Genomic DNA, 27,774 nt, shown 5'->3' on the forward strand with positions numbered 1-27,774 from the left:
CGCGTGGATTGTTCATGGCCTTGAAATACAGAGATTAATAACGTCTATGAATGGCCGGAGCGAGGATGAATTACAGTAGATTATGTTATGTAACATAAAAATTTTTTTCTTTGTTTATTTCTGATCAATTATTGCTCCGTGGAAAGTAAACATGTTTACATCCGAAAATTAACACCATGCTAATGTAATGGCTGTTGAAGCTCGTCTCAAAGTTTCGTGGGTAGGCAGTCTCTCCGGAAGAGCGGAAATGATTGTTTTTGTGCTGCTCCTGATTTTCTGTGTAGTATCAGGTAAATGTTTACTAATTAATAACATTATATTCTAATCTAAATAAACATTGTTGCTCGGTTCCACTCTCATTACTGCTAAGATGTATTTGATAAACAACTCTATATAGTGAAGCTTTGGAAAAGTAGCTGTAACAGGGTGAATGGTTGAAATTACTTTGAAGGAAATACTAGTGTAAATTGATTAATTTCACAATAAACAATTAATTTGATAAAGTATATATATTGAATACATTACGATTTTAAATTTTATAATTTGATCCTATGAAAAATTATGGAAAATTCATTTTGTTAATGAAATTAAAAATACATTGGTTTTAGAAGGAGAAACCGCTATCTTACCAAAATTTTTTCCTCTTCCGGAACTCATGAATTTTGGTACCAATCAAGATTTGATATGGGTACAGCTTCGATATAGGGGACACGCCAAGTTGGCGACTTTTTTCCGGCGATAAGTTGCCATCATTGGCTTAACGGTTAGCACTCTTTTACAGACAAATGTTTTTTGTCCCTCCTGTGTCCTGAAAAAAGAGGTTTTACTGTATGTTGCTAACAGCTATGATTTAGTGGTCATAATTGTCATTATTTGGCCCCTGTGCTTAGAAAAATGGCGTGAAATGGATTGCATTATACAGTCTATGCTCAATATAACGACTCCCTTCATTCCGTGAAAAATGGACATTATATTGAGAGGGTCATTATATCGAAAGTAAAACATATATGATAGTCCCTCTATGAAAACATTTAGAACTTATCCTACCGTTTGTTGTAGTTGAATTGGAATGGTTGTTATTACAAGCATAGACTGTACAACTTTGAAGATTGTTTTTATTGTGGTGTATGTTTCTATCTAATTGTTCAATTAACGGATTAATTTATAATGTACAGTATGCCGTTTTGTCATGAGGTTTAAAATTACGCCAGTACAGTGATATGTCGCCAACACCATCCTCTCGGGCATATTTTTAAATGTTATTATGTTATCCGATTGTTCCCACTGGTAACCACAGAAAATATCGCCAAAACGGAACAAGATACAAAAATAGTCACCAAGTAATGGTATATAGTGTATTGGGTATTTACTGACTGAAACGTTTGGTGAGAATGAGGCTTAAATTGAGTCCCGTTCGTGGGTGGGCAGGACCAGAGTGCGATGACGGCAACACGCCCCACAGGTAGCGAGGGGATGCGCATGTTGGAGCGCGTTCCCAGTGCGCGAGCATTTTCGAAAGGAAACAATTTCGGGGGCCTAGAAACTTGTCATTTCAGAGGATCCTGGATAGTATAGATTGGTCATTAAAGTTGACATTAATGAAGACATAACATTAATTAAAATATATAGTACGGGAATGCGCTGAAAAATTTACATTAAAATACTGTATATAAAAATGTGAACACAAAGAAATAATAAAAAATTAGAATTGATGACAATTCAAAATTAGAGAATAATTATAAAACTATTGAAAATTCAGATGTTTCCTGATGAATTATTCCTCAACAAAAACTAAAGGTACATAAATTAATGAAAACTTTACATAAATTAATCGAAATTGAAAATGGATAGAAATTAAGGTAAATTTAGAGGAATAAAAATTCAGGATTTAACCCCATAATGAATGAAAATTTAGAGCTAATGAAAAGTCTAAACCTTGGAATGAACTATAATATTCAATAAAAATTTCGAAAGAAATAAAATAATTCAGGAATTAATTAAAGAAATAATTGATAATATTGTGGTTATGTTAATAACATTGATATTATACATTTTTCATAAGAGAATGCATACTCTGTCAAAATGACGGTTTAATTTAAAAAAAATACCCTACAGAATATGTGCGCATGAGACACGAAAATCTGCTGCTCAACAGCAGCGCCAACGAGTGTTCTCTTACAAGCGATTAGCGTAGTGTCACCTCGTGTCTCAATTTGCGCTGTCCTTCTGATTTTCCTTGGCCGCAAAACAGAGTGCTGCCCTGCTTCGTGTGGGGAACGCGGCTGAATTTGCGCTTTGCCTGATTGTTTGTGTTATATTAGTTGCTTCAATTAGCTGGACTGTCATCATGAGAATCATAGTTTGATCCTCACTAGCAGCACAGTGATGGTTGGCTGAAGTTTCTTTTTGTGGGGTTTTCAAACAGGCAAATGTGAGTTGCTTCCCATTTGAAAAAGTCTCAAGGTGGCAGGCCTACAACACGATACTTATACAATGTGAAAATTCAAGCATTTACCATCTTCAGTTCAAAATATAGGAAATATGAGACAGACGTAAGCACCAACAACTTGAAGCAAGCAAAATTCTGACACCATAAAATTCATTAGAGCTACGCATGTACACACACACAACACATTCCAGTATGGAAAGTGGTATGTGGCACCATCTATATAATCATGTTGGGGACAAATTACTGTTTCCCCGTAATTCTGAAATGCAGTGGATTGGATTCCCAAATTTTTTTCACTCGTGTGGCTACCTTGCCCTATTCATTTTTCACATGCGACTCCTAAGAATATTTTAGTAGATGTTATGCATTCATATAATAACTCTCGCTTCAAAGCATAAATAGGCACAGATGTCAATATTTTCTGCTTGTTGTGCTGCCCTTGACGAAGGTTCAAAACGCTAAAGTTGGTTGACTGTTCGAGCGATGGCACACACTGCTGTAATCTGAAACTTGGTGCCAAAAAAAAACATTCCACACATTTGGGGGGTCTCACTGATTTTTTTTTTTTTTTTAAATTCGTGAGTTACTAAGAAATGAAATGCCAACATTATGATTTCTTTAATTTGTATTTTGTGAAGGGTCCGTTCTTTTCACTTTTGGAATTTTGTAAATTGCCCAGAAAACGGACCCAAGTTTCGGCTGAAGTAACCTTTTATGGGATTTTATAAAAATTTTCTGGTTTTACAAATTATTTAAGTACAAAAAATTCAAAAAAATTTTCAAATTTCTGTGACAGATTGCCATCCAAAGGTTATGAGCTTGCATAGAGCTGTTGAAATCGACTCCATCATGGTGAATTCCGGATCATTGGACAAAGAGGTGAAAGTTCGCTCTAATGACAACTCGTTGTTTAAATCAACAAAAATTGAGAAACCTGGACAAGGCTTTGAAACATCAGCTGATTTCGATGATCTGATACCTGATTTCGACAAAATTATTGTGGTATGTCTTTTTAATTTAAAAACATTTTTTAACACGTCCCAGTTTTTGAGGGATGCAAAAGTGAAAATTTTAATTATCAGCTGTCATTTTAACCACTTTACGATCAAGGACATAATACTGCGTCTAAATGGCAGTGGAATAAATTTCGCGCAAATTTTCTGTTTTTTTTTTTTTTTTTTTACTCTCTCCTCGTCATCGCAAGGCTTAGTTGTGACCCTATGAAGTTGTTTTTTGTACCTTCCATTTTTTCCATACTCCTATTAATGATTTTTTTCCCACATGTTATGTGTCCTATGATACATGTAAGATATTGTATGCCCATACTGAGTTGGCATCTGACCTTGATGCCACACGAAGTGAAAGTTCATTTTCTGGGGGGGGGGGGGGAAGGAAAAATACTCTAAAATAGCGCAAAAGGCACAGACAGAAAATACCAACCTGCTCTTTTTTACCAAAAGGAGATGACTGGAATCGCCCATAGTGACATTTCATAATGTAGCCAGAGGCCAACTCAGCATGCGTGCACAATACATATAAGAGCAAAAGGGGATGGGCAAGGTGCGAGCAAAAAGAGAAATCTACTGTCTATTCCTACTCTATTATCTATATTTTCTGTATTTATTATACCGTTTTCCTTTCATTCGGGTTTTTTCCCCCTTCTATTTTTTTCCCCTTCACCTTTCCCGTTTAGTAATGTGCCATTAGGTTAGGACAAGGTTACCACATTTATTGCTGATTTCATAAAATAGGGATCATCAGAATTTCTTGCCAATAAAGGCCTGTTTACACGAGACAAGTGCTTTAGTGGGCAACTTAATTTTTAGTTGCCAAGTACGATACAATGTATGCAGACGATAAGGGCCGTTTATACGGCTTTAGTTGGCAAGTGCGCAAGTGATTTAGTTGGTAAGTGAATATGAACGGTTCTATTTTTTCCGGTTAAGTAGACCTATGCGCATGCGCCAGTGGGCGTGACCTGCCGTGCTGGAGGGGTCTTTTTGCTCTCTCACGGCGGGGTTTATTTTGATCTCAAGCGTGAACCTATTCATACTCCGTCGTCTCCTGAAGTTTCGCTAGAATTCTGCGGAAATATTGGATGGCAAGGTGGCCAGAGGACACAAGCTTCAAGTTTGTTGAAAAATATCTTCGCCATGAATGTTTGTTGAACTATTGAAATGAAAATTACCTTAACAAACAAGCTAAAAATTATTCGATGTTGGAAAAAGCTATGGAATATTCTGTCGACGTGATGTCAGGAGTTGAAAAAAATTGAAGATTCAAAAATATATATCAGGTGGGGAGGATTTATATATTAAAAACTGGAGGGGGGGGGGGTTTCGAATATTTCTTTCGTCCAGAATGAATTTGCTGCCATCTGTTGTAAAAATACATGATCCAATATTTAACATAAAGATGTCATCTCTATAGATTAAATTAAAAAATAATAATGATTTCGAAAATTTGGAAATAATTTTTGTTTAATGAATTTTTATTATTTAATTTTTAACCCTTAGAATTTCCTACGAATGCCAAGAATCTTCTCCCGTATTTTCGGCTTACATAATTCATAATTTATCTCTTCAACTTTGATTACAATATCATATAATCGGTATTTAGAACTTGGAGGAGAAATAGAGAAATCTTATATTTCTTCTCGATGACTTACATAAGTTTATAATATGTTGTGTATTCTTTTTTCCCCTGTGGCGTCATCTCTCGCCCCCCTTGTGTGCACCTCCTGATGCGTGGGTGGCAGAGGCGAAAAAAGGGGACAAGCAAACTGTTTCCCTTGCGTGACCTACTTCTTGCTCAGTGTGTTGCTCTCGCGCAAGTGATATAGTTTCTCCTTTTTTATTGAATAAATTTATTTAAGTGAATAAATTTATATTCTTTAAAAAAATAGCATATAATGTGGCTGTGATCACAGTATTCGTAAGTTCTGCCTGATCATCTTCATCCATCGTTACGAAAGCTATGAGCTTTAAAAAAAGCACCTCTCTGAATGCCAGATAAATAAAAAATTATTACTATTATACTCCCGCGCGTTGCGTCTGTCTCTCTCCGTGGATTTGAGTAGACTGAAGCGTGCATGTGCTAACTGCGCTCACCTCCGTAAAAATTATCCAATGAGCGCCTACTTACAACTTATCGTGTGGGCAGTTTCAAGAAGAATCGGTAAGTTAAAATTAAGTTGGCCACTAAAGCACTTGTCTCGTGTAAACGGGCCTTAACTTGTAAGCGAAGAATCAAATTAAATTTTTTCTTTGTTTTTCTAGCATCTTTATTAGCCTACCATAAAAACGGAATAGAAACACCGCTAGCGATTTTGTGATATTCAGTTGGCACTTAATTTTATGAGCCCTGTATTTAATTACTGAACAGTTTGTAATTTCTTTCAACGTTTTTCTAATTTGCAAAATAATCCGTTCATACAAACAAGTGTGAACGAAGCGATACCACTGACATGCTATAACACATCAAATTCCCCGGAGTTTCTGAAAAGGATGCATAAAAAAATTTTTTGTAAGAGAAGGAAAAAAAATACAGAAGAATTAAACCTTTGCAAAATTTTTTTCCCCTTCTCACCATCTACCATGATTGCGCTATCTTGTGATTTTTGAAAGTTGCAGTTCTACTACTTTTAAGTGCAGTCCTGTGCTGTTATCGGTGTAACTCGTGGACTATCAAAGAAGAGCATATACTGATGAAATATGTTTCCATCCTTGAATGAGGGGCTGTATGCCATATTTTACAACTTCGGTGAGGGGAAAGAGTATTTCCCCCTCCTTCGGGTTATATATTGGAAATGACGGTGCTTTGCAGCCACCTACCTACATTCAAAGGTAGCATACTCACCACTTAAGTTTTCTTTGTCCCCACCCAAGATAGTATGTACCTTTTTGAAAAAACATACAGGGATTGGTCTCCTTTTCAAATTGTCGAAATTTCTCAGAGATCGCTGGGGAAAGGGAGGAATCGAAATCTGTGAAACTTTGAATAAAATATCCACAGTTCTGTCATTCTTTCTAACTTCTAGTCAGCTACAGGCATGGATCCTGGGATAGGGGGGTGATCGCCACTCCCAATAGGCAAATAATATGAAAAAAAAATTGGTGTGTCCTGTAAAATACAACATAATCTAACAAACCTACACAATAAATCACCCCACCCAACACATTTCCCTGGATCCATGCTTGGTCTGCTGTCCCTTTGCAAAAAAAGTTCTGTTGCCAGGACAATCGTCAGACCTACAACCATAGGCAGGAATAAGGGGATCGTGTGTGTGGGGGGCACCCACCTACTGAACACCCCCAAAGCAGAATGTGCCAAAATCTGTGACATACGTCGCAGAACAATTAGCGCTACTGCAGAACAATTCGGAAGAATTTTAAGAAAAAGTGCAAAAAACACTATTACATGTATGGGGATTTTTACCGCAGAACATTTCCAGTCAGCCCAGGGCTCGTCGCAGAACAGTGCTAACATTCTGCTTTGGGGCTGTACACAATTCTGCACCGAAAGCTCATTGTTAGGTTTCATATAAACAGGGAAATGATCAAGTAGATTTTGCCTTGGAACCCCTGCTCTTAATAGTCATTAACATATTGGGCTACATCACCCACAATTGCTTTAAATCTGTTCTAATTAGGCTATTTTTTCCATTTTATTATATTTTTCAATGTATCATAGAATTTTTTTTTATGTCTACTTTTGCTCATACTTTTAGATTTTTGAACCTGATGACTCGCTTTCAAGTATGGGAATCCTCAATTCGCTTCATTCAGCTTTATCAAGAATTCTTCGCATACCAATGGAAAACATCAGAATATTGGATTATGACGTTAGTAACTTCTTCAATATTTTGCACAGCTTTCTTTGCTCTCATTCCAAGGCTTCATTGGAGGTTTTGCATGCTGGTTTAACTTGCAAAGAAATACTTTGAGCTGTTGGAATTAGCGGCAATAATTTGTTCTAATTTTGACATTTATGTTAGACTTTAACAAATTCAATTTTTTGGAATCAAAATTGGAGGTACAGTAAAACTTCAATTAACCATCACCATCCAGACCAGGGCCATGACGGATGGATAACCAAACAGGGATAACAGAAACCTCTTAATACATATGTACGGTAACACGATTTCACTGTGGGCTTGGGACAAAAATGAAAATAAAATCCTTTAAAAGTGAATAATACATATTGAATTTAATTTTACAAAATGATCAATATGAGTAGTAATGTACAAAAATTTAACACTATAAACCTATTTTTTTAAACCTACATATAAGCAGTGAAATAGAAACATAGCTTAAAAATACAGAATAGTGACACTATTGTAATGTTATGCAAAAAAGTTAATCAGGGCACAATGAAATGAAACATTCATTCAAACACACAGGCTACTCTGTCACATCTGAGACAAGTATGTAACACAATTATGACTGGTTAGTGACGCACCTGATCCTCCACCACTGACGATTCGTCACTTTCAACTTTATACAGTAGGGTGTAAAAGCAATCCATGAACAATTTTGAAGATGTCAGTTTGTTGATTTCAGTTTGTCTAAATTTTTTTTTAGACTATGATGGATAACAGAAACTGGCAGTTAAACAATTGACATTAATTGAAGTGTTACTGTAATTATGTTTTTACATGTTTTTGGATATAGAAAACGATATTTATTATTGAGCAAATTTTTCATTTTTTGTGAACTTGGATGTTGGTATGTTTTTTTTTTGGCCGAAGTCAGTGCTGACTAATAAGGGCTCTGTTCATCAGCTATTTGTAAAAAAATTTAAATTATGAATTGCCAAGCAAGATCTAGTAATTGTTGTATCAGAATGATGAGATTAATATCAGGTTTCCGAGTTACATACCTGCCAAGTCTCAAGAATTTGTACTTCATCTACTGGAATCCCAGAAAATTTACTTTATCTCCAGAATTTTGACTGTGATGATGAAAAATCCCTACTTTTGCGGAGAAAAATTATTCCCAAAGAATATTTACCTGAAAAAAAGACTTTCTTTCATTTTTAATTCCCAGAAGCGACATCACAAGCATATTGTGAATTGTCTCCATATTCTTCTATTACAAAAAATTATTTTGATTTCGGGTGGAAAGAAAAAGTTCACCAAACAGTGTAATGGTACAAACCTACAGAGGAAGGAGAGGGACCACCCCATTTAAATAAGTTTAATTAATAATGAAAATTTACTTTAAGTAAATTTTCATTATTAATTGAATAATTCTCGCCTAAATATAATTTGGTGTTGGCCCAAGATTGTTGAACGTCGTGGTGTATGCTGATCTGGTGCAATGAGTAAATATCGCTCTCAAAGCACTCTATTGACTGTTTGTGGTGAAATGAGGCCATCCCCACTGCCACCGCATTGCAATTCCATGGTGGTGAAAGAAATCCAGAATATATGCAAATAAGTGATGTGATTGATATTGATTGGCCACCTCTTCAGTATAAAAGCCAGCGATAATATTGTTGGCCCTTCACTTGTATTCAGCCATACTTCACCACTCGCTGATTAACTCTAGCCGGAGAGTTAAGAGGTCATCGTTTGTAATGTTTTTGTGGTTCCTCCATGTTCCTGAACTCCTATAAAGCTGCTTCTTCATCATGTAAGGCCTACCGATGTAAAATAATGGATGAGTTGAAACGAATACATAAAATTAGGGTCAAACCATCAATATGGTTATGCTTTATCATTTAATACCCAGCATAATTCAATATCCAGCTATATATATTGAGATATAGATGGACGACTTGGTGATATCCATTTTTGTCAAAATTTGTGAAATTTCTAAATTAAGTCTTTAAACATTATATGTAAATTAAATCTAAATTAGTATGAGTTCTAATTCTCGACTGTTGTTGTGTTTGCTCGTGATGCTTATTTTTGATCCCGGTTCTGACAAGTGGTAATCATCACAACAGCCAGTCAATTCAGCCTTTCAACATCCAAAATTGGCAATGTGATTGAGATTGTTTTGCTGTGATCATATGTCCTGTTAAGTCCATATTTGGTTTCGGGACCTGATGGAGATTTTTTTATATTATCATGATTGAAAAGTAGTGATGAGACAGGTTATTTAATGCCCTTAACTTTATTATAATGCCCATGACACGACAGATTTGACTGTTTAGTAGATGTTTGCATCAAAAGATTTTGACACACTATAAAAGTGATTAATGTTTTTTCTGATTTTGCAAAGTGTAAATAAAGTTTTTTTAGTTATAATAAGTTCATAATGATATTCAATTTTTGTATTTCATAGGGTAGCTTTCATTAAAAAATTCTAATAAAAACTTTGCGGACAAATTTATTGTCAGACTTTTCAGCATTACTGTAGGTAAATAATGCTAATTGATACACATAAAAGTATCGTGCAACTTTCAAAGACCTGTTTGAAGTGTTTTTTTTAAAGACACAAAGTTATGGAGAACATAGTAAGACACATATACCATCAAACGATGGGGATGAATCTTTCTTACACATCTCAGGATACGATACTTGATTGAGAAATAGATCTGATAGGAAAGGGGGTGGAGTGTTGATATACGTGAAATCATGTTTGAAGGCTAGAGAGTATAACGTGCAGAGAAGTGATATTGAAACCATATGTGTTGAACTTGAGAACAAAAGACGTTATAAACTTATTGTTGGGGTTTGTTACAATCCACCGAATAGGGATCCAAACTACATCGCCAAATTGCATGATGAAATTTCCTACATATGTAAGCGTAAGAGGGTTCTCATACTAGGGGATTTCAATTACCCAGGTATTGATTGGGAGAACCTTTCATCTGGAAATCAGTATGAAAGAGACTTTAAGTTGGCGCTCAAATTTTTTGTATCAGCATGTATCAGAAGCCACTAGGGGTACTGCTATTTTGGATTTAGTTCTTACTAGTTCTGAGGATCTAGTTGAACATGTTTCAGTGGGGGAAGAGTTTTCTTCCAGTGATCATCGTATCATCAGATTTCACTAACTTTTCCTCGGGTAAGGTTGATAACAAAAGACTGGTTCCTTGTTTTCGGAGAACTAACTTTGATGTTTTGAGAGGAATGTTAGCGGAAGTTTTCAAAGACCGGTTGAATCAGTAGGGGTGGTAAGTCAATGGGAAGAATTTAGTACGAAGCTGTCCTCTGTTTTGCACGACGTCATACCCTTTGTTCGAAAAAAGCGTGTTTGTACATCGCACCCTCTATGGTTCACGGATAGCGTGCGGAACCTTTATCTTGAAAAGAAAAGAGCATTCAGAGAGTATAAAAGTGGACGAGGTGACCTATCATTGTTTACTGTAAAAGAAGACTGTTGAAGAAAGCGATAAGGGATAGTAAAAAGGAAGTTGAATCTAAGTTGGCAGATAACATTGGCTCTGACCCAAAATAATTTTTCGATACGTCAATAATGGATGTAAGGGGATATTTGGCCCCCTCTCGATAGGAGGCTCTAGGGTAGAGAGCAATGTAGGCATGTGTAGTGCTTTCAATGACTTTTTCGCGTCGGTTTTTAATGGAGATAATGATATTCAATATACGGGTGTTGCATGGGGTAATAAAACCCTCAACGATATTCAAGTAGAAGACGTGGAGGTCCTAAATCTTCTAAGAAATGTATGTGCAAGCAAAGCACCAGAACCAGATATCTATCCCAGGGTCCTCAGGGAATGTGCTAATGAATTGTTGGGGCTAGTCGCACAGATATACAGGAGTAGTGTTGCTGAGGGTATCGTCCCAAGAGATTGGAAACTTGCTAACGTTGTTCCGATATTTAAGAAGGGTAGTAGAGAAGCGGTGTCAAATTATCGTCCAGTGAGTTTGATGAGCTCCCTCTCGAAAATTTTGGAAATTATCATTATAAGGCAGTTTGTGAAGTCGATAGACAAGAATAATGTATTGTCGGATAATCAGCATGGGTTCAGGAAGGGGAAGTCATGTGTAACTAACCTCCTTTGCTTTTATGATCACGTGACTAAGGCTTTGGGTAAGAGCAAAAATGTGGACATTGTTTACCTTGATTTCCAGAAGGCATTCGATCGGGTCCAACATGGCAAACTCTTGAAGCGTTTACGTGAGATTGGAATTGGGTAGAATCATGGTTAAGAGATAGGTCGCAACGAGTTATGGTGAACGGGGAATTCTCTGGTTGGACAGACGTCACAAGTGGAGTTCCTCAAGGAAGTGCCCTTGCCCCATACTTTTTTCACTTTTTATCGATAAACTCGATCAGGTTATCGATGGGATTACTAGCAAATTCGCAGAGGATGTGAAGCTAATGGGGGTAATCGGGAATGAAAGCGATAGGGAGTTTCTCCAGACCAACTTAAACAGGATTGCAGCATGGGCAAATGAATGGAGCATGACGTTTAACGTTGATAAGTGCGTGGTCACTCATTTTGGATCGAACAACCCACGGTTCTCTTACGAGTTGAATGGTGTCACTATCCGGATGCAACTAGGGTCACTGATTTGGGAATTCTCATCAACTTAGGTTTTCTGAACATTGTTCAGCTGTGGTCAAAAAATTGAATAGAATGCTTGGTCTCATTTTCAAAAAGGTCTCTTTACGTTCTCCTAAAGTCATTCTTCCGTTTTTTCGAGGATTCGTCCTGGGCTGGAGTATGCTGTAAGGTTTTGGAGACCGTACCTACAGAGGGACATAGAATTCGTTGAAGGGGTGCAGTGAAGAGCTACGTGTGTCCTTATTGGCACACAGGGCTTGAGTTATGAAGAAAGACTTCATTTTTTGAATATGTTTACATTGGATGAACGCAGGTGCCGAGGAGATATGATCGAAGTGTTCAAAATTTTCAATGGGATGGATGGGATGGACCATGAACTTTTAGTACACCGCCAATCGACTGCTTTTACAAGGGGACACCAGTTTCGATTGGTGAGGGACAATGTAAGGTTATGGTGTCGCAGGGAATTTTTCTCTAATAGGGTTGTTAATAAATGGAATAGCTTACCCCCAGAGGTAGTAAATTGTAACACAATTGACATGTTTAAAAAGAAATACGATAAACATGTTGGGGTAAATCGAGAAGCTATCCATTCTTAGAATAAGACAACCATAAGTATTCTTTATGGGCATTGTATAATATTTTATCATGTGTATATATTGTTTATAATTTGTGTTAATTGCATTTTTAATTGGGTTGCTTTTTTTTTTTTTAAATATATGACATCCATATTTTTATGGACATCTTTTTATCAGCCACCTCGTTGGGCATTTTGCCTGTTGTGGTGTTGTACTTGTATTTGTATAAATAAATCATCCATCATGACTGAAATTTAAAAAAATACACAGACTTGCCAACTCTCCCAATTTAGGTGGGAGACTCTGGATTTTTCATCCCTCCTCTTGCTCTCCGGATTTGTTAAAATTTCTCCGGATTTTGGCAGAAAATTAGATTTTACACGAGCTTTCACGGTGTCGTGGCATCAATGATTACTGTAGTCATTAGGGAAAACACCCATAGAGGACAGCCGTAGTCATTTCCATCGAGCAGCCGTAAAAAAGTCTGTGACCGCATTTAATTTTTTTTATGAATTTTTTTTTGATCGAGTCTATGAGTGTTGGGGTGGGGGGGGGGGTACCCCCTCAGGAGGATCTCTGGATTTCAAAAGTTGGCACGTCTGAATACATTTTTTTTGTGTATTTTAAAAAAGTATTTAAAAAATCACACTTTTATTTTTTATTTTCCTTTGAGAAACTGCCAGAAATATGAGAAAAAGCATTTGGCATTTTACCTCATTGAAAGATAACTGATTCTTCACTATCTGATGTTATTTTCTATGCATTTAATATTGACATCATTTTTCTTTCAATTTTTTCCCCTTAGTATGCTTCTGGTGAGGTCAAATTCTATTTTCTAAATGTGTTGAATAATGGGAAAAACAGCATAAGTCTCATTCCTGCTTCTGAAATCGTCCCTTCATTGTCCATTGGAAAGCTTGAAAATGAAACCAGTCCGTTGAAGATTATTGATGTTAAAGCTGGAGAAGTATGTTTCTTTATATATTTTTTTTTACCTTGAATTTTTCTGTGAGATTTGATGCTGCAATGTTTATATTTTTGTAGAGTACTATATATTTTCATCTATGTTAAATTTCACATGCACAATACTGTTGCCAATCATTTTATTAAGTAACATGTTTTTACGAACTAGTCCTTGGTTCTGAAAAATTTGACATTTCTCTGAATGTCCCCCCATTCACAAACATTTAATTTTTTTAACTAATTTTTAAGTGCTTTTGATCTCCAAGTCATTGAGTTGTTCCACTGCATTTAGTTAATTTTTCTACATGAAACAAGAATCATTACTTTCATTGATTGTTATATATACACATTACAACTCAACATTTTGAAATTATTCCCAAATTATAACACATAGTGCATACATTCAAAGACAGACAGAAGATAATAATGCTAAAAAGTTAATGTCAAATCAACATTATTTTTCAAAATTTAAAAGCATAATTTTTTGGGATTTTTTTAAAAGTTTCATTGTATATGTATTTATAACACTTTTTTTTTTAAATTAGGCTCTCTTACAAGATGTTAAGCCTACCAGTGGACAGGAATTTTGGTATGTTTCTCGAGTCGAAAAGTGGAGAGCATGGAAACTCGCAGTGATTGTTGTGTGCAGTATTTTCGCTCTGATCTCTGTGTTCATCGTTATAGTGAGTATATCATTCCCTACTATTTCAGTAGATATGAAAATATCCACTTTCCATGAGAGTAAATATTGTTGTTTGAGTTTTCAATGATTATTACAGGGCTCCCACTTGTCCTACTTTTTGGTGAAATGTTCTACTTTTGTCCAACTTTCTCGGTTTTGTCCAACTTTCTCGGTTTTGTCCTACTTTCTAGTTTTTGTCCTACTTTTCCTACTTTTTTACCAAATCCTATCGACAAAATTTGTGTAATTGATTTTAATTGAGCAGGAAATTATTGATATATTGCCAAATATTACAGATGTTGAATGCAATTAATGATTCTGCCAAAGCAGAAATTGTATCATTTTTAAGGTAATTTAGAGGGGGGGGGGGTATGTGAACCATTTGATTGATTAATTTTTCATTTGCTTAGTTTGAGGGTTCAACAAGTATAGTAGTCATTAAAAACTTCTGTCTGGATGGAAAAAATAATTTTGTATTTATTACTTCGTGGTCTTGGACAGTAACTTTCATCATTCAAAATTATGGTGCAAATAGGTGAAACAACAGTTTGCATTGCAAAGCAGTTGGATACATAGGCCTATTCTAGGTTTGGTGATTCTGATGCCACCCAATAGCATTCAGTTGTCTTCTGTATTTTTAAGGCATGAACAGGCATAAACAATATTTACAATGCTCAGCAAAGAGCTAGAAATGGAAGTGCTTCATTTGTCAAAAATGATTACACTGGCATTGAACAGTAAAATGTGAACAAAACAGAAAAATTAAAAAAATGATGAGCAACGCAGTAAAACTATCTGGTTCACCTTGCCTTATATACGTCGGATCTTGTAATTTACACATTTTGCATTGTGCTTTCGAAAGTGATCTCAAAGGTGCGTCATTCCTATAAAAATGTACGTCTTCGAAATTTGCTGTGCCTTGTCGAAGAGAGTTGACAAGCTCATCACTTTGGAAGACTCCAAAAAAGAATGCAATATATATGAGGAGAGACAGCAAAGAATTATCTGTGGTTGCTAGTGCACTGTTTCGGCCAAAAATTGGTTTTGTAACCAAGTCATTTGTCATTTTGTTTTAGCTTGACTGAAATAGTGCTAGGGGAAAAAAAAGTTAATTCAAAATTAAAATTTTTTTTTTTTAATTATTTAAAAATTTTTTAGGGATTTTTTTCCATTATGTTGTCTAAGGGGGTTACCCTCCCCTATCCTACTTTTTAGTCCTGCGTTTTCCTACTTTTTCTCATTTTTTGAGTGGGAGCCCTGTTATTATCAAAATAAAGTTTCACATTACCAGTACAAGAGAGAGTATCAAAAATTTGTGACACTAAATGTTTTTCAATTTCCAGTGCAAGACCATTATGCTGGATAAATTTCACATTTGATGGCATCTCTGGCCGTGTAGTTCGGAATTTCAAACATTGTTGCTGATTCACTTAATAAACTTCCTTTTAAGTACACTAAAAAACTGATAGCAGAAATCTCTTCATACACAAAGCTAAACTAAAAAATGTTTTTCACACAGTGGTTCAATAGTATTCAGTGTTATAAAATTTTAATTTGGTACTTCAATTTTTATGTGTAAATTATTATAAAAAAAACTAAGTTTGTCAACTATATGTTGAACTTTATGGAAAGAATTCACCTTTTATCTACGGGGGTAAGTGACATGAAAAGTTGGGAAACATTGCTCTAGAGCAGCGGTTCTCAACCGGTGCACCGCGAAGCCCTTGGGGCTCCTTGTGCACTTTCCAGGGGCTCCACGGCCACTCTAGGAAAACAAAAAAAAAACATTAAAATTTAAAAAATAATTATAAATACTGTCGAATCCCGTTATAATGAACTCCAAGAGACCGGAAAAATCACTTCGCTAAAACGAAATTTCTTTGTAATGGAATTCTAAGCTTTTGCATTATTCCTATGTAAACGTAGCTGGGGCATTAGAAAAGTGTTCGTTAAAATGGGACTCGACTGTATTTTTAAATAGTAAGAATAAATCAGTAACTTTAATGAATAATTAAAATTGAGCCTACAGGTTTCTGCCATAGAATTATTTTACTAAAAAGGGCTCCGCAAATCAAAAAAGGTAGAGAACCGCTGCTCTAGAGCAGTGATTCCCTACTTGGGCATTAATGCCCACTTGGTGGCGATGGAAAGTTGGGGGCGGTAGAAGCTATGGGTATAACATAGGACCCTATGGGTTAGATTGCAATGGGCGAAAAAAATTTCTGAAGGAGAGGGTGATAGGACAAAAAAGATTGGGAAACTAAGGATAATTTATTTTTTCAGTCTAATATTTTATTTAAAAATAATGCACAGTGAGATAGGCAAATTTCATATTCATTTATTTTGTTAATTGATTTGCTATTTTGTTTCTTTAATAAATTCAATTTTTTAAACAGTATTTTCTGAGTTCATGTCGAGTTACCAAGAATAGCTTACCAATATCATCAGAAGAACGGCAAGTAGTGTTGCATCCGGTGTTGAAACCTGAGGTTACTGGTGTGAATGTGGTGCAACCGGAAAATAGAGATGCTTGTGTGAATGAGACAGATTCCGAACATACTCCAAGTCCTTGTTGCAGTCCAATGAGAGTGAAGGGGAAAGGTTTATTGGAACGGTAACTTTCATTTTTGCAAAACCACTGAATTCTTGCTAAAATGGCATTAAAAAATTTGTAGTCATAAACTTGATAAGATTTTTGTCTCCTCCAAATATTAAAGAAATTGTTTCATTTACCTTTGATGCTTTCCTTTAATAAAATTACACTTTATTTCTCTGTAAACAGCAAGTTATTAAACACAAAATGTCTTCTAATAACTTATATGTGAAACTCAAAATTTTCAATAATTTATTTTGAACTTTTTAAAAACTGTTTTAAGCTAATTTTGACTTGAAAATAAAACTACACAATTTGAATTTTGATTCAATAAGTTTTTCGTGCATGGTATTTATGTAATGTGTGCTTTCGTCTATTTTAAATTTATATTAGGTTTCAATTCCCTTTCCTCTTTTAAGGACTTTATGAATAAAAGGTTTTAAAATTTCACTGTTTCATCATGATTTATGTGCTTTTTAAATTCAGTGCGAAACATTTTCAACATTTTTTTTCATAACATATAATTCTAAAAAAATGCATAGAGTTGAACCTATATCATGATATAAAAAGTCGCGTTGCTGATCCATTTCACAATTATGCCTTTCTTTTCAGACGGGGATCAAATGCATCATTGACATTAGATCTGAATCGATCACAAGAAAATGTGCATTATGGGACTCCACCAAAAGAGTGGTGAGTGCAGGCATTTTTTTTAATCTTTGTAAATTCCTAATACACTCAATTGCAAAATACTAGGATTGCTATGAATCTTCATTCTGATGAAATAAAAGAGAGATATTAAATATACAACAAAAATTGAAGCGCATGATATAAAAATAATTACAATACAAATGATTTTACTTGTAATTAAAAATAAAAATTTGCTAATGCAAAGTCCATACAATTATAAACAATTAATCACTCATATTTACTGTCTGCTTTCAATCACACTCATATGTATTTCCACATTCCTGTGTCAGGTAAACATAATTTTTGCGATAAAAAAATAATGATGGTTAGGAAATAACTTCAAAAATAATTTAATATATAAGTAAAACCTGTTCATAACAATGTTGCAGAGACCTAGAAAAATATTGTTGCTTACAGGTTATCATTGTAGACAGTTATTGACCATTTTCAATATTTCCCATTGTATAGGAATTCCACTGAGACGGAAGAAAATATTGTTATAGGCAGTATCTCATTATACACAGGTTTCACTAGAAAGAGTGAGGGCACTTGTGAACACTTCTCACATGGAGGGCTGTTTCTAAATGCTTTTGTAAACAAAATGATCAAAAACAGATACATAAAAATATTTCCAATTTTCTACACCTTTAGGAATTTTCTCGGATTGTTTAAAAATTTATTCCTTTATTTTTAAAGGAATTTGAAGAATGGTTGAAATTGTTCATATGTGCCCCCACTAAGGGGGGTACTTGTGAACAAGCATAAATACTCATAAAAACAGACTTCATTTTTCATTGTTATACTATTTTTTTATTTACTTACACATTTCTTCAATGCTGTGGCTTGGAGTTTATACTTAAAAAACTCATTTTCTAAATTCATTTACAACAGAACACGCTCTGCTCAACTTCACACATTCTTCTCAACTCTGTTCTTTTTTATTCTACTTGTCTAATGGCATACTTGCTGCAAAAATTATTCTCCAATGGCATTATTTCATCAGGATCACGTTCACTTTCAACCTTCCCACTTTCTTGAAAAGTTTGTCAAAAGTTTTGCACATTTTTTATAGGCATTTCATTCTTTAATAACAGCCTGTACATAATCTGCTAAATTTTTTTCTGAAATGGCAGTTCTTTCGGTCTTCTGTGATTTCTCGCTATACTTGTCAATAACACAACCTAAAGCAAAATAATTATGATTTCTCATATGTATTGGAATGAACATAGAATTTACTTTGCTAAAAGGTATCTCTTTTTGCAACATACACCATTATTTATGAAATGTAATCACTATTGTTCAGCTAGATTCACATTTTTCAAGTTTTAAACTTGTATTTGTTACTATTGCTAGAATTTTGAATTAGGTTTTATTTATTTTGTTAAATAGCATAATACTTGCAAAATAAAATTTAAAAAAAAAATTCAAAGGAACAAATGTAAAGGAGGCTCTTGTGAACTGTTTACATCTGCTATTGTACAACTGTTTACATCTGCCACTAAAGCTTTGTTCACAAGTGCCCCATCTACTCACTTAAGACTAATTGTAAAAAATAAAGCACTTTCAATTGAAATAAAAATATAAGGATTCTAAACTTACTTTACCTTTAAACTTTTAACGTAATTATACACTCCAATTGTTATCTTCAAATTTTAGTACTGTTTTGATACCATTTTTTTGTCAAAAACTTGGAAGTACTAATTTACAGTGCATGTCCTAAAACAAACAAACTTTCACAACTGAAATAAACAAAATGACTAATTGCTTTGAAATTTTAGTCACTACATGGTATTGGTATTATCACCTATCAGAGTGTTGTTTTTGAAAAATTTTAATGAAGTTAACTAAGATAAATACATCATGTTCACATGTGCCTCCCTCTCCCCTATATGAAAACTAAAAAATATTTCCCAAACCACGGTATGAACAATGCAAATAACAAAAAGTTTCGGCAGTTCATATATGTGAATTTATTTATTTATTTGGTGTTTCAGTTCCACTGACGAGTACCTTATGTCTGCTGCTCATCGATTAACACGGAAGCAATTGCATAATTGCTTGAAAGATGTAAAAGCTCTGCATTCTGAGTTCTGGGTAGGAGCTCTTTTTCAAGAAATTATTGATAATTTGCTCACCCGTAGATTAAGCATTTAGATACAGACTAGTTCTATTGTCTTTCATGTGTACCATTCATATACTATACATAATATTTACTTATGTATAAGCTGACCCTTCAAATTTGTAACAAGTTTTTAACAAAAAAAAATGTATACATGGTAGATTGTTCATTGCTCTATGTATAAAAAATTTTACATAATTTACTTTTTTTTCTAATTGTAAGAGTTTGTTTATTAACTTGAAAATGGCTAGATATTGTACACTGTAAACACCATTTAACTACTATCTCTTTTTTATGTGTTGTTCTATAATCAAATCAGTGTTTGGGGTCATTCAAGTATTATGTCAGCATCGGGGGAAGGGGGGGGATTTGCTGAATTTTGATGACAAGGGGGGGGGTTTGAAGTTTGTTTATGTCCGTCATCAACCACCCTTTTTGGGAAAATACGAAATATTCCAAGCTGCTGACGAAGTTTTGCTGACGGGGGGGGGGGGGGGGCAAAAATGACTTAGAATTTGCTGACTTAATACTTGAATGGCCCCTTTTGTCATATGATAAATGCCTAAGTAAAACTTTTGGCACTGCTGCAAAAAAATATCTTTAATGTTTCTTCAACGTAAGTTTAAGAAAGTTTGTCTGTGTATAGTCACTCCTACAGTGTTATTTTTCTGAAAGAAGTTCCTTTTAACTGCTTCACTTACGAGCAATTGGCAAGAAATTCTGATGATCTCTGTTTGCTGAATTACTTTTCTACTTTTTCTAACATGCGGTTAGGTTAGAACAAAGTTATCATATTTATCACTGATTTTTTTTTTTTTTTTAATTCATCAAATCACGTGAATTTCGAACTTTTTTCTTTACTAGGAAATACCGATGAATCACCCTGAGAAAGTCCATGTTGCTGGTTGTGGTACAAAAAATCGATATAAGACAATTTTGCCTAGTGAGTATTTGCTTCATTCAGGTAATGTAACATGTACAGTTGAAGTCGGTTATAGCATTAACCCCGCTTCGTGGCGCAAATTTTCAGTGAACACATCTTCCATGTAGAGATTATAATGTGTGAAACCTGTTTTAGTGTCAACTCATTATAATGTCAACTATTGTTTGGATGCATACAAAGTCAATGTGTCATTTTCCAAAATTTCCACAACATTTCTCTCCCATCACTTGACAATTTATTTTATTTTTCAAAAGGAGCTGAGGGTTTATCCTTTTCTTCCCACTGTTAATTATTAGTCAGCGTAGCTTATTAGAATGAATATAAAACATTATTACAGCCAATGACTCAAAGAATAAAGAATGGTCTGATCAAGAGGTCTTGAACAGCATATTGAATATCTGAACTTGTGTTTGCTCACACAACATTCACCTTAGAACTAAACAACCAATGTATTCAAAGAAACTGATTTATTGATAAGGGAAAGTGTTCAATAAGCGTACTGCACCAGTTTGTTCAAGGCTGCCAACATAAGTCCCCCCACTGTATGTTCAACCATGCATGTTTCTACTCGCTGGTCATTCAGTTTCGAGTGGTTTCATCTTCCTCAATTTATTCCATTAAATCACGTCCAAAGAAGGAGTTCAATATCTGAAAAACAGGAAATTTGTAATTATCAAACTCAATACGGATTTATGAATACTAAATTTATGCAAAATTAAAATAATTTCAAAGGAAAGTGCGTGCTTTTCTCTGTTGAGTGAGTTTTATATTAAGAAATATTTAAGTAATTGTAAAAAGCATTTACAATTTTAGGAATTTCCTTAACTTAACCTATTTCATAAAAACATTCAATTTTATTTTATTTATGGAGTGACGCTGATAAGACACTAAGATACAGTAGTTCATAACAAATGTGTGAATTTATGTAATAGACCACCTCTGAAATGCTATTCTGACCATGATCTGATAATACCAAAATTTTTAGTGTCAAAAATTCTTTTGGATGGATGGTGGCATTACAACAGGGTTCGACTGTACTTAAACTTGTAACATAAAACTTTAATAAGTTTTATGTTATACAAGTCCCTGTACACTATATAAAATTTCTTATTACATTCAGACTTTTTGAATTAAAAAACATTAAAAAAAATTTGCCTCTCTTTTGTATACTAATAATAATTTTTTTTTGCAAACTGGATTTGTTTTCAATGAAATATTTTGTATTATTCAGTTCTCTTCAACAATTAGATTCAAACATTGCACTGAAGTTAATTGAATTTCTTAAGAGTGGAAAAAATACCTAATAAAGTTACATATTTATTTACAGTGAAATTTTTTATGTAGCAATATTCTGTGGATAAAGAAAAAAATATTGTTATAGAGCAGTGGTTCTCAAACTTTTGTCACCCGCAGCTCTTTTGCCTAATTCCATGGGTTCATCTGCTGCTCCCCAAAATAGTTGTTAGTGCATAGATATTTTTCATTTATAAAAGAACCATTTCAAAGCTTAAATGAGCACAAAAATTAATATCTCCAGCTCACTGTGACGACCGAGAAAGTTTGATGCCACCAGGAACTGTGACGCACTTTGAAAAACACTGTTATAGAGAGATTATCATTGTATTAAGAGGTGTCACCATCTTGTGTCGTCAAATTTATGCTGCTGTTGATATTTTTCTTAATCATTGTTGTTAGTACAGCCAGCAAATAGATTTGTGTGTAATTATAATCAATTTGCCAAAATTAATAAAATTGAGTTAGGTGTTTCATCCCGAGAAGCGATTAGTTTATTATATTAAACTTTTTTTGTAACAAAGTAAAAAAATGGCAGCTTCATTAGCATTATTCTGGGTACAAAACTAGTGAGTATTTTGAAAATATATTGGAGGTGATTTTCTTGAGTGAAACAATATTGTTGCCACAGTTTCAAAATTACATATGAAATTTCAAAAAAAAGTTAAACATACAAAATTTTGTTTTATTCCAATGGTAGTCGTTTTTTTTTCAGTCTTTGAACAAAAATTGCATACAACATTTGCACAGAAGCTTTTTTATTTCTGATTATTTTTCCGGATGTGGTTTATTTATCAGAAATCATGATTTTATGGGGGTTTTTTTTTCATCAAAATGGTGTAATATGTTTATTATAGTCATGTGTAAATTTTTTTCTGAAGTCTTAATATTTTTCAATTAGATGAGTCCAGTAGAGTTCACTTGAAGAGTGTTGGAGATGATCCTTTTGCTTCATATATTAATGCTAATTACATTCGAGTAAGTAATTTTTTTCTTAGTTTTGATGATTTCTTGTTTTTTTCTACTTTTTTTGTGGTGTTACAAGGAAGGATCTTAAAAACACCATAGTCTAAAAATACCATAATGGGTCTCAAAAGCCTCAAACCCCAACAAGCAAACAATTATTTATGGAAATATTCTGTGAAACTGACTGAGGCAGCAAAAATGATCGAATAAAAGCCAATGGAAAGATGTTTTTTTTTCCTAATTCAAATTTGTGTAGAAAGTTTGGCAAATTTTATATTTTGAAAAAAATAGAAGTAGTATTCTGCCTATTTAATTTTTTTAAATGTGATTATAATTGTGAACATTCAATTTTTTTTATTCCATTCTAACGTGAAATTCTCTTCTATGGTTTTAGTTCTTTATTGTATTTCACATCCTAGTTACATCACAATTTCCATCTTTAATTCTTATATTTATGCACCCTAGGGATATGGTGGTGAAAAAAATGCTTACATTGCAACTCAAGGGCCCATGACGCATACAATCAGTGACTTCTGGCTGATGGTTTGGGAGCAAAAGTGTCCAATCATAGTTATGATCACCAAGTTGAAAGAAAAATTGAAGGTACATTTTTAAAGATTTTTGGTGATTATTTATTAAAGCGATCATTTATACATTAATGGTCATCTTGATTCATTTACCAGCAGACACTACAGTTTACAGGTGGCTTTCTTGCCTTATTCCTCAGTTTTACTGCAATTCTTTTTCTGATGAAATTAAAATTATTTTATGAATTATAGATGAAAAGCAGCAACAAAACTTTTTTTTACAGTTGAATCATATGATATGATACCATATATTGGGATCTCTTCCACTCTTCCCACCTTTTTGAATGCAGTCAAACCTCCACTTGAGGGACTAAAGTCTGGTCCAATCAACTTTCCTTATTCAGGGGTTTCACTGTATATACCTAACCGAAGTTGTATAACTCATCGTCTGGCTGGTTTAGTTTGAGCGTTTACTTGATAAATGCAGTAAAACCTCTCTTTTGCAGACACTGGTGGGACGAAAAATTTTGCCCAATAAGGGGTTTGAAATGCATATTTTATTACACAAGGGAAAAATTACTATTTGGCCATAAAAGAGGGGTGTCCATTTAGAGGGGTTTTACTGTACTGTGCATATTATTGCTAACGTCTGGCCACTCCCACACTGGCTGGTTTGTGACCATTGCACATTTGATAGACTTCAGATGCAATTCCAAGTTAAACTTTAGACATTGGCTGTAACATATACAATAAATGGAAGGCTAGAAAACCAATCAGTAAGTCGATTTTTTGAAAATTACTTTCTTATTACAAATGCCCTCGTCATTAATAAAGCTTTAAGATAAAAAGATCCTTTTTAAAATATCCTTTTACCTTATTTTTAATGTTTATTGACATGCTGATTGGATTCTGAGCTGTTCAAAATATGAATAGCATTCCTTTATGAATGCTCAAACTCAACCAGTAAAGCAAAGAATCTTATGCCTTATGCCCAAGTAATGATAAAATGTTAATAAAAGCGTAAATTGCATTATCACTGAAAGCAATATAAATTTTTTAACTATTTCAGTAAAAAACAATGCTCACAAATTCTGCATCAGTCAACTTCTGTTTTTATGACAACTGTAAAAAAAAAAAATATGTGCTCTTCCATTTCAGCATTGCCTTACATCAGTATATTCAGATTTGGGAGATAAATAACACTACCAACAACTGACTTCAGCAACTGTGGTCATCTAATATGTGTAATCACATTTTTTTACATTTTGTTTTTAGGTAAAGTGCGAATCATATCTTCCAGAATGTGTTGGCCACTTTTCAGGAATTGAAGTTGCTGTATTACGGGAAATTCCAAGAGACGGATATACTATTAGAGAATTGTTGATGAAGGTATGATTTTTAATCTACGTATTGAATTATGTGATTATTGATTTCCCTATTTTTTTCTAAACAGCTTTGCTTAAGAAAAAAAAAGCATACATTATTATGCTTTTTCTTGATTGGTTGTGGGTTATGCATGTTTGAAAATGATTGTGAATGATCTTCATGAAGAGTTCTTCATAAAATTTCATATTCAAACATGAAAATTTAGTACCATCATTTATTTAATCATTGACTGAGTGAATTATTATGTTTGCGTATGCCTAAAAAATTGATTGAATGAAAGAAAAATTATGAATTTTTTTATGTCAATTGCTTAGACTTCCTGTCTTGCATTGTCATCAGTTTTTTTTTCTAAACTTGGACATTGTAAGGAAATTTTTAGTTTGTGTCGTATCTAAATGTTATTAGTTGATATTTTGTATTGATAAATATTTTTCATTCTTGCAGAAAGGACGAGAAATACACAATGTGTGTCATTTTTGGTATACTGCATGGCCAGATCATAAAACTCCAGACACTGCAAAGCAGTTGTTGTCTATGGCTCTTGAGGTTGATGCTTTACGGAAAAATGGAAACGATCGAGTTAAAGGACCTACTGTAGTTCATTGCAGGTAAAAAATTCATTTCTGTAATGACATTTTTATTAAAATTTATTTTATGGTTTCAGTTTATAGCTGCAAATTTACCCATTCAAATAAATTTACGTAAAATTTCTGAATAGAATTTTCTTTTCTCTCCAAACTATCATGTAATTCATAGCTTCGTTTACTGAAACTTCATACTTGATTGATTAGAAACTAGATTAATGAATTAATTTTATTTTACAGTGCCGGTATTGGTCGAACTGGATGCTTCATTGCCATAAGCACTGGAATAAAACAGCTGATGGAAGAAGATGCAGTTGATGTTTTAGGGATTGTTTGTGGCTTGCGACTTGATAGGTACTGTTTTTTTTCCTTGGTATATCTTGAGTATTTTTGTTGATGATAATCAACATAATAAAATGCTTGAAAAATTAAGAGGGAGAATTAGATTCTTGCCAAATTTCTGAGAACTCAAAGATTTTTCCACCAAAAGATTTAGTTCAAAATATTCTTTAATTTTAACTTTTCCAGGGCATGGAACTCAAAGTTATAACTAGTTAATTGTAATTAACTTAATTTTAATTTGTTATATGATGTTTTCATTGCAGAGGTGGTATGGTCCAGACAGCTGAACAGTACGAGTTTGTCCACCAGGCTCTTAGTGTTTTTGAGACAACCATGACTGATCATTCAGGAGAATGAGCAGAGTAACAAAAGATGTGGGGAATTTCATGTGTTGTTGTTATCTATTTCAACAAATGTTTGTGCATTTCTCAGATGATGTATGTGTAACGTTGAGTGGTTTGATGGAGAGTATAATACGTGTTTGATGTTGAAGGGACTTGAAAAAAAATGGATGTTTGTTGAGCGTTTGACTTGGCCAAATTAAATTTTTTTGGTGTTAGGGGATTTTAAAGTAAATGTTCAATGACGCACACATGTTGCTTTTAAATAATCATTATGTGAAGTTCTTTACAGGTGATGTTGGAAACTTCACGGCCAAAAAAACTTTCAATTTATTTTGTGCCACAAATCTTATTGTGTTATCATATATGTATATATATGTGTGATTATTTGTGTGTGGGTAAATCATTATAGGAAAATGTCAAAAATTATTCATTATGTTTCTCTACTAACATTTCCCATACATAAATGTTTGTAGAAGTTTATTTTATTCTTTCAACCAATTTTTTTTTAAATTTAAATTGTTCTAAATGTATTTTGATGCCTGGTGTACTGTTGAGGAAAAAAAATACTGTTAAAACTATAGTTTATGTTAGTATTTATAGTAGTTGTTCTATGTTTAATGTTTGTGGTGAATGAACAGTGTCCGTATTTATTAGTTTGTGTGTCAAAAAAAAAATTGCTATATTATTATTTTTTAACTACATGCATATAATCATTCATATATTTAAAGAGTACAAAATATTCAAAGCAATGCTATTTAAAAAAATCCTTTAAGGACAATCACTATTATCAATTATAGAATAAAAAACTTTAGTATTTGTTATTTGTAAGTTTTATTCATTTGTAAAACTTTTGATTTTAGATTTTTTTTTAAATCACTTTTATTAGAGGTTACGAATGCATTATTTGCACATTAAGTCTTTGAGAAAAACGATTCTATGTTGTTAATATATATAATTATTGATTGTGCATGTGAAAATATATTTGAATAACAAAAATATTTATGTATATATTGTATCTAAAGAAAACAATTACATATCTATACAGTTTCTAACAGAGCAGCTGATTATTATCTTGATTCAAAGAAATTATGACCAAAACCAGATCAGACTCATTGACAGTATTAAAATTCATGTACAGAAGAACCTCTCCTTCAACTCGATCTTTCCCTGACATTGGCTTTAATAAATACCTGTTGTAAATCAAAGGTTTCTAACCTGTTGAGTACAGACCCTTTGTGCCATTATACGCAAGCAAGGAAACCTTTTGACAATAAGGCAACAGACCTCTTTACAGAATAACATTTTTCAGCACATAATGTAAAAACAATTACTTGGTTTTTTTTTTCGCCCTATCTCATGGACCACCTGAAAACTCTGCAAGGACCCCTGGTTAAGAACCACTGTTGTAAATGATCTTATTTTGTAAGTATAATGTATATGTATAATATGTAGTTTAGTAGAGTCTTGAAAATCTGAGCCCCAAAATTTTGAGTTTTCTGATAATCCAATGCACTGAAAATTATGAGTTTCCTTCTTGAGATTCTCTTTCTCTTGTCCTCCCCCCCCCCCCACTTCAAGCGTCCAGTTTCATTTTTCTTCTAGGAATACTATGTAGTACATACATATTGTACAGTAATTTCCAGTTTGAAATGGACAAGGAATCCAGCCCTACAATGGATATGTCCCTTGTATGGATGTAGACCATTTTAACTATCTTAACTTTTAAAGAGGAGCAAATTTGACCATTTTCTTCATGATGGTGGACGTAGCATTTTCCCCTAATTGCTTACGTAAAATCATCGGAAAGGCAGTTGAAAGCCCTCAGTGTGGTT

At 33.7% G+C, this 27,774-nt stretch overlaps 1 protein-coding gene across 1 annotated transcript; it reads left to right on the forward strand.

The window, feature by feature from the left end:
- The first annotated feature begins 11 nt into the window (after positions 1-11).
- On the forward strand, positions 12-27,417 carry LOC149068989 (tyrosine-protein phosphatase non-receptor type 5-like). The gene is made up of 15 exons (XM_089251070.1): positions 12-290; positions 3,246-3,451; positions 7,179-7,292; positions 13,316-13,477; positions 14,019-14,156; positions 16,552-16,769; positions 17,361-17,441; positions 19,433-19,532; positions 20,422-20,500; positions 22,695-22,771; positions 23,225-23,362; positions 24,562-24,675; positions 25,117-25,280; positions 25,497-25,610; positions 25,862-27,417. The coding sequence occupies exons 1-15, from the start codon at positions 188-190 to the stop codon at positions 25,953-25,955; spliced, it is 1,902 nt and encodes a 633-aa protein (XP_089107196.1). The 5' UTR covers positions 12-187; the 3' UTR covers positions 25,956-27,417.
- Positions 27,418-27,774: the final 357 nt, after the last annotated feature.

The sequence above is a fragment of the Pholcus phalangioides genome, unplaced genomic scaffold (genome assembly GCF_987345545.1).
Source record: "Pholcus phalangioides strain wild (caught in Gottingen) unplaced genomic scaffold, Ppha-v1.0 ptg000024l_1, whole genome shotgun sequence".
NCBI classification, from domain to species: Eukaryota; Metazoa; Arthropoda; class Arachnida; order Araneae; family Pholcidae; genus Pholcus; species Pholcus phalangioides.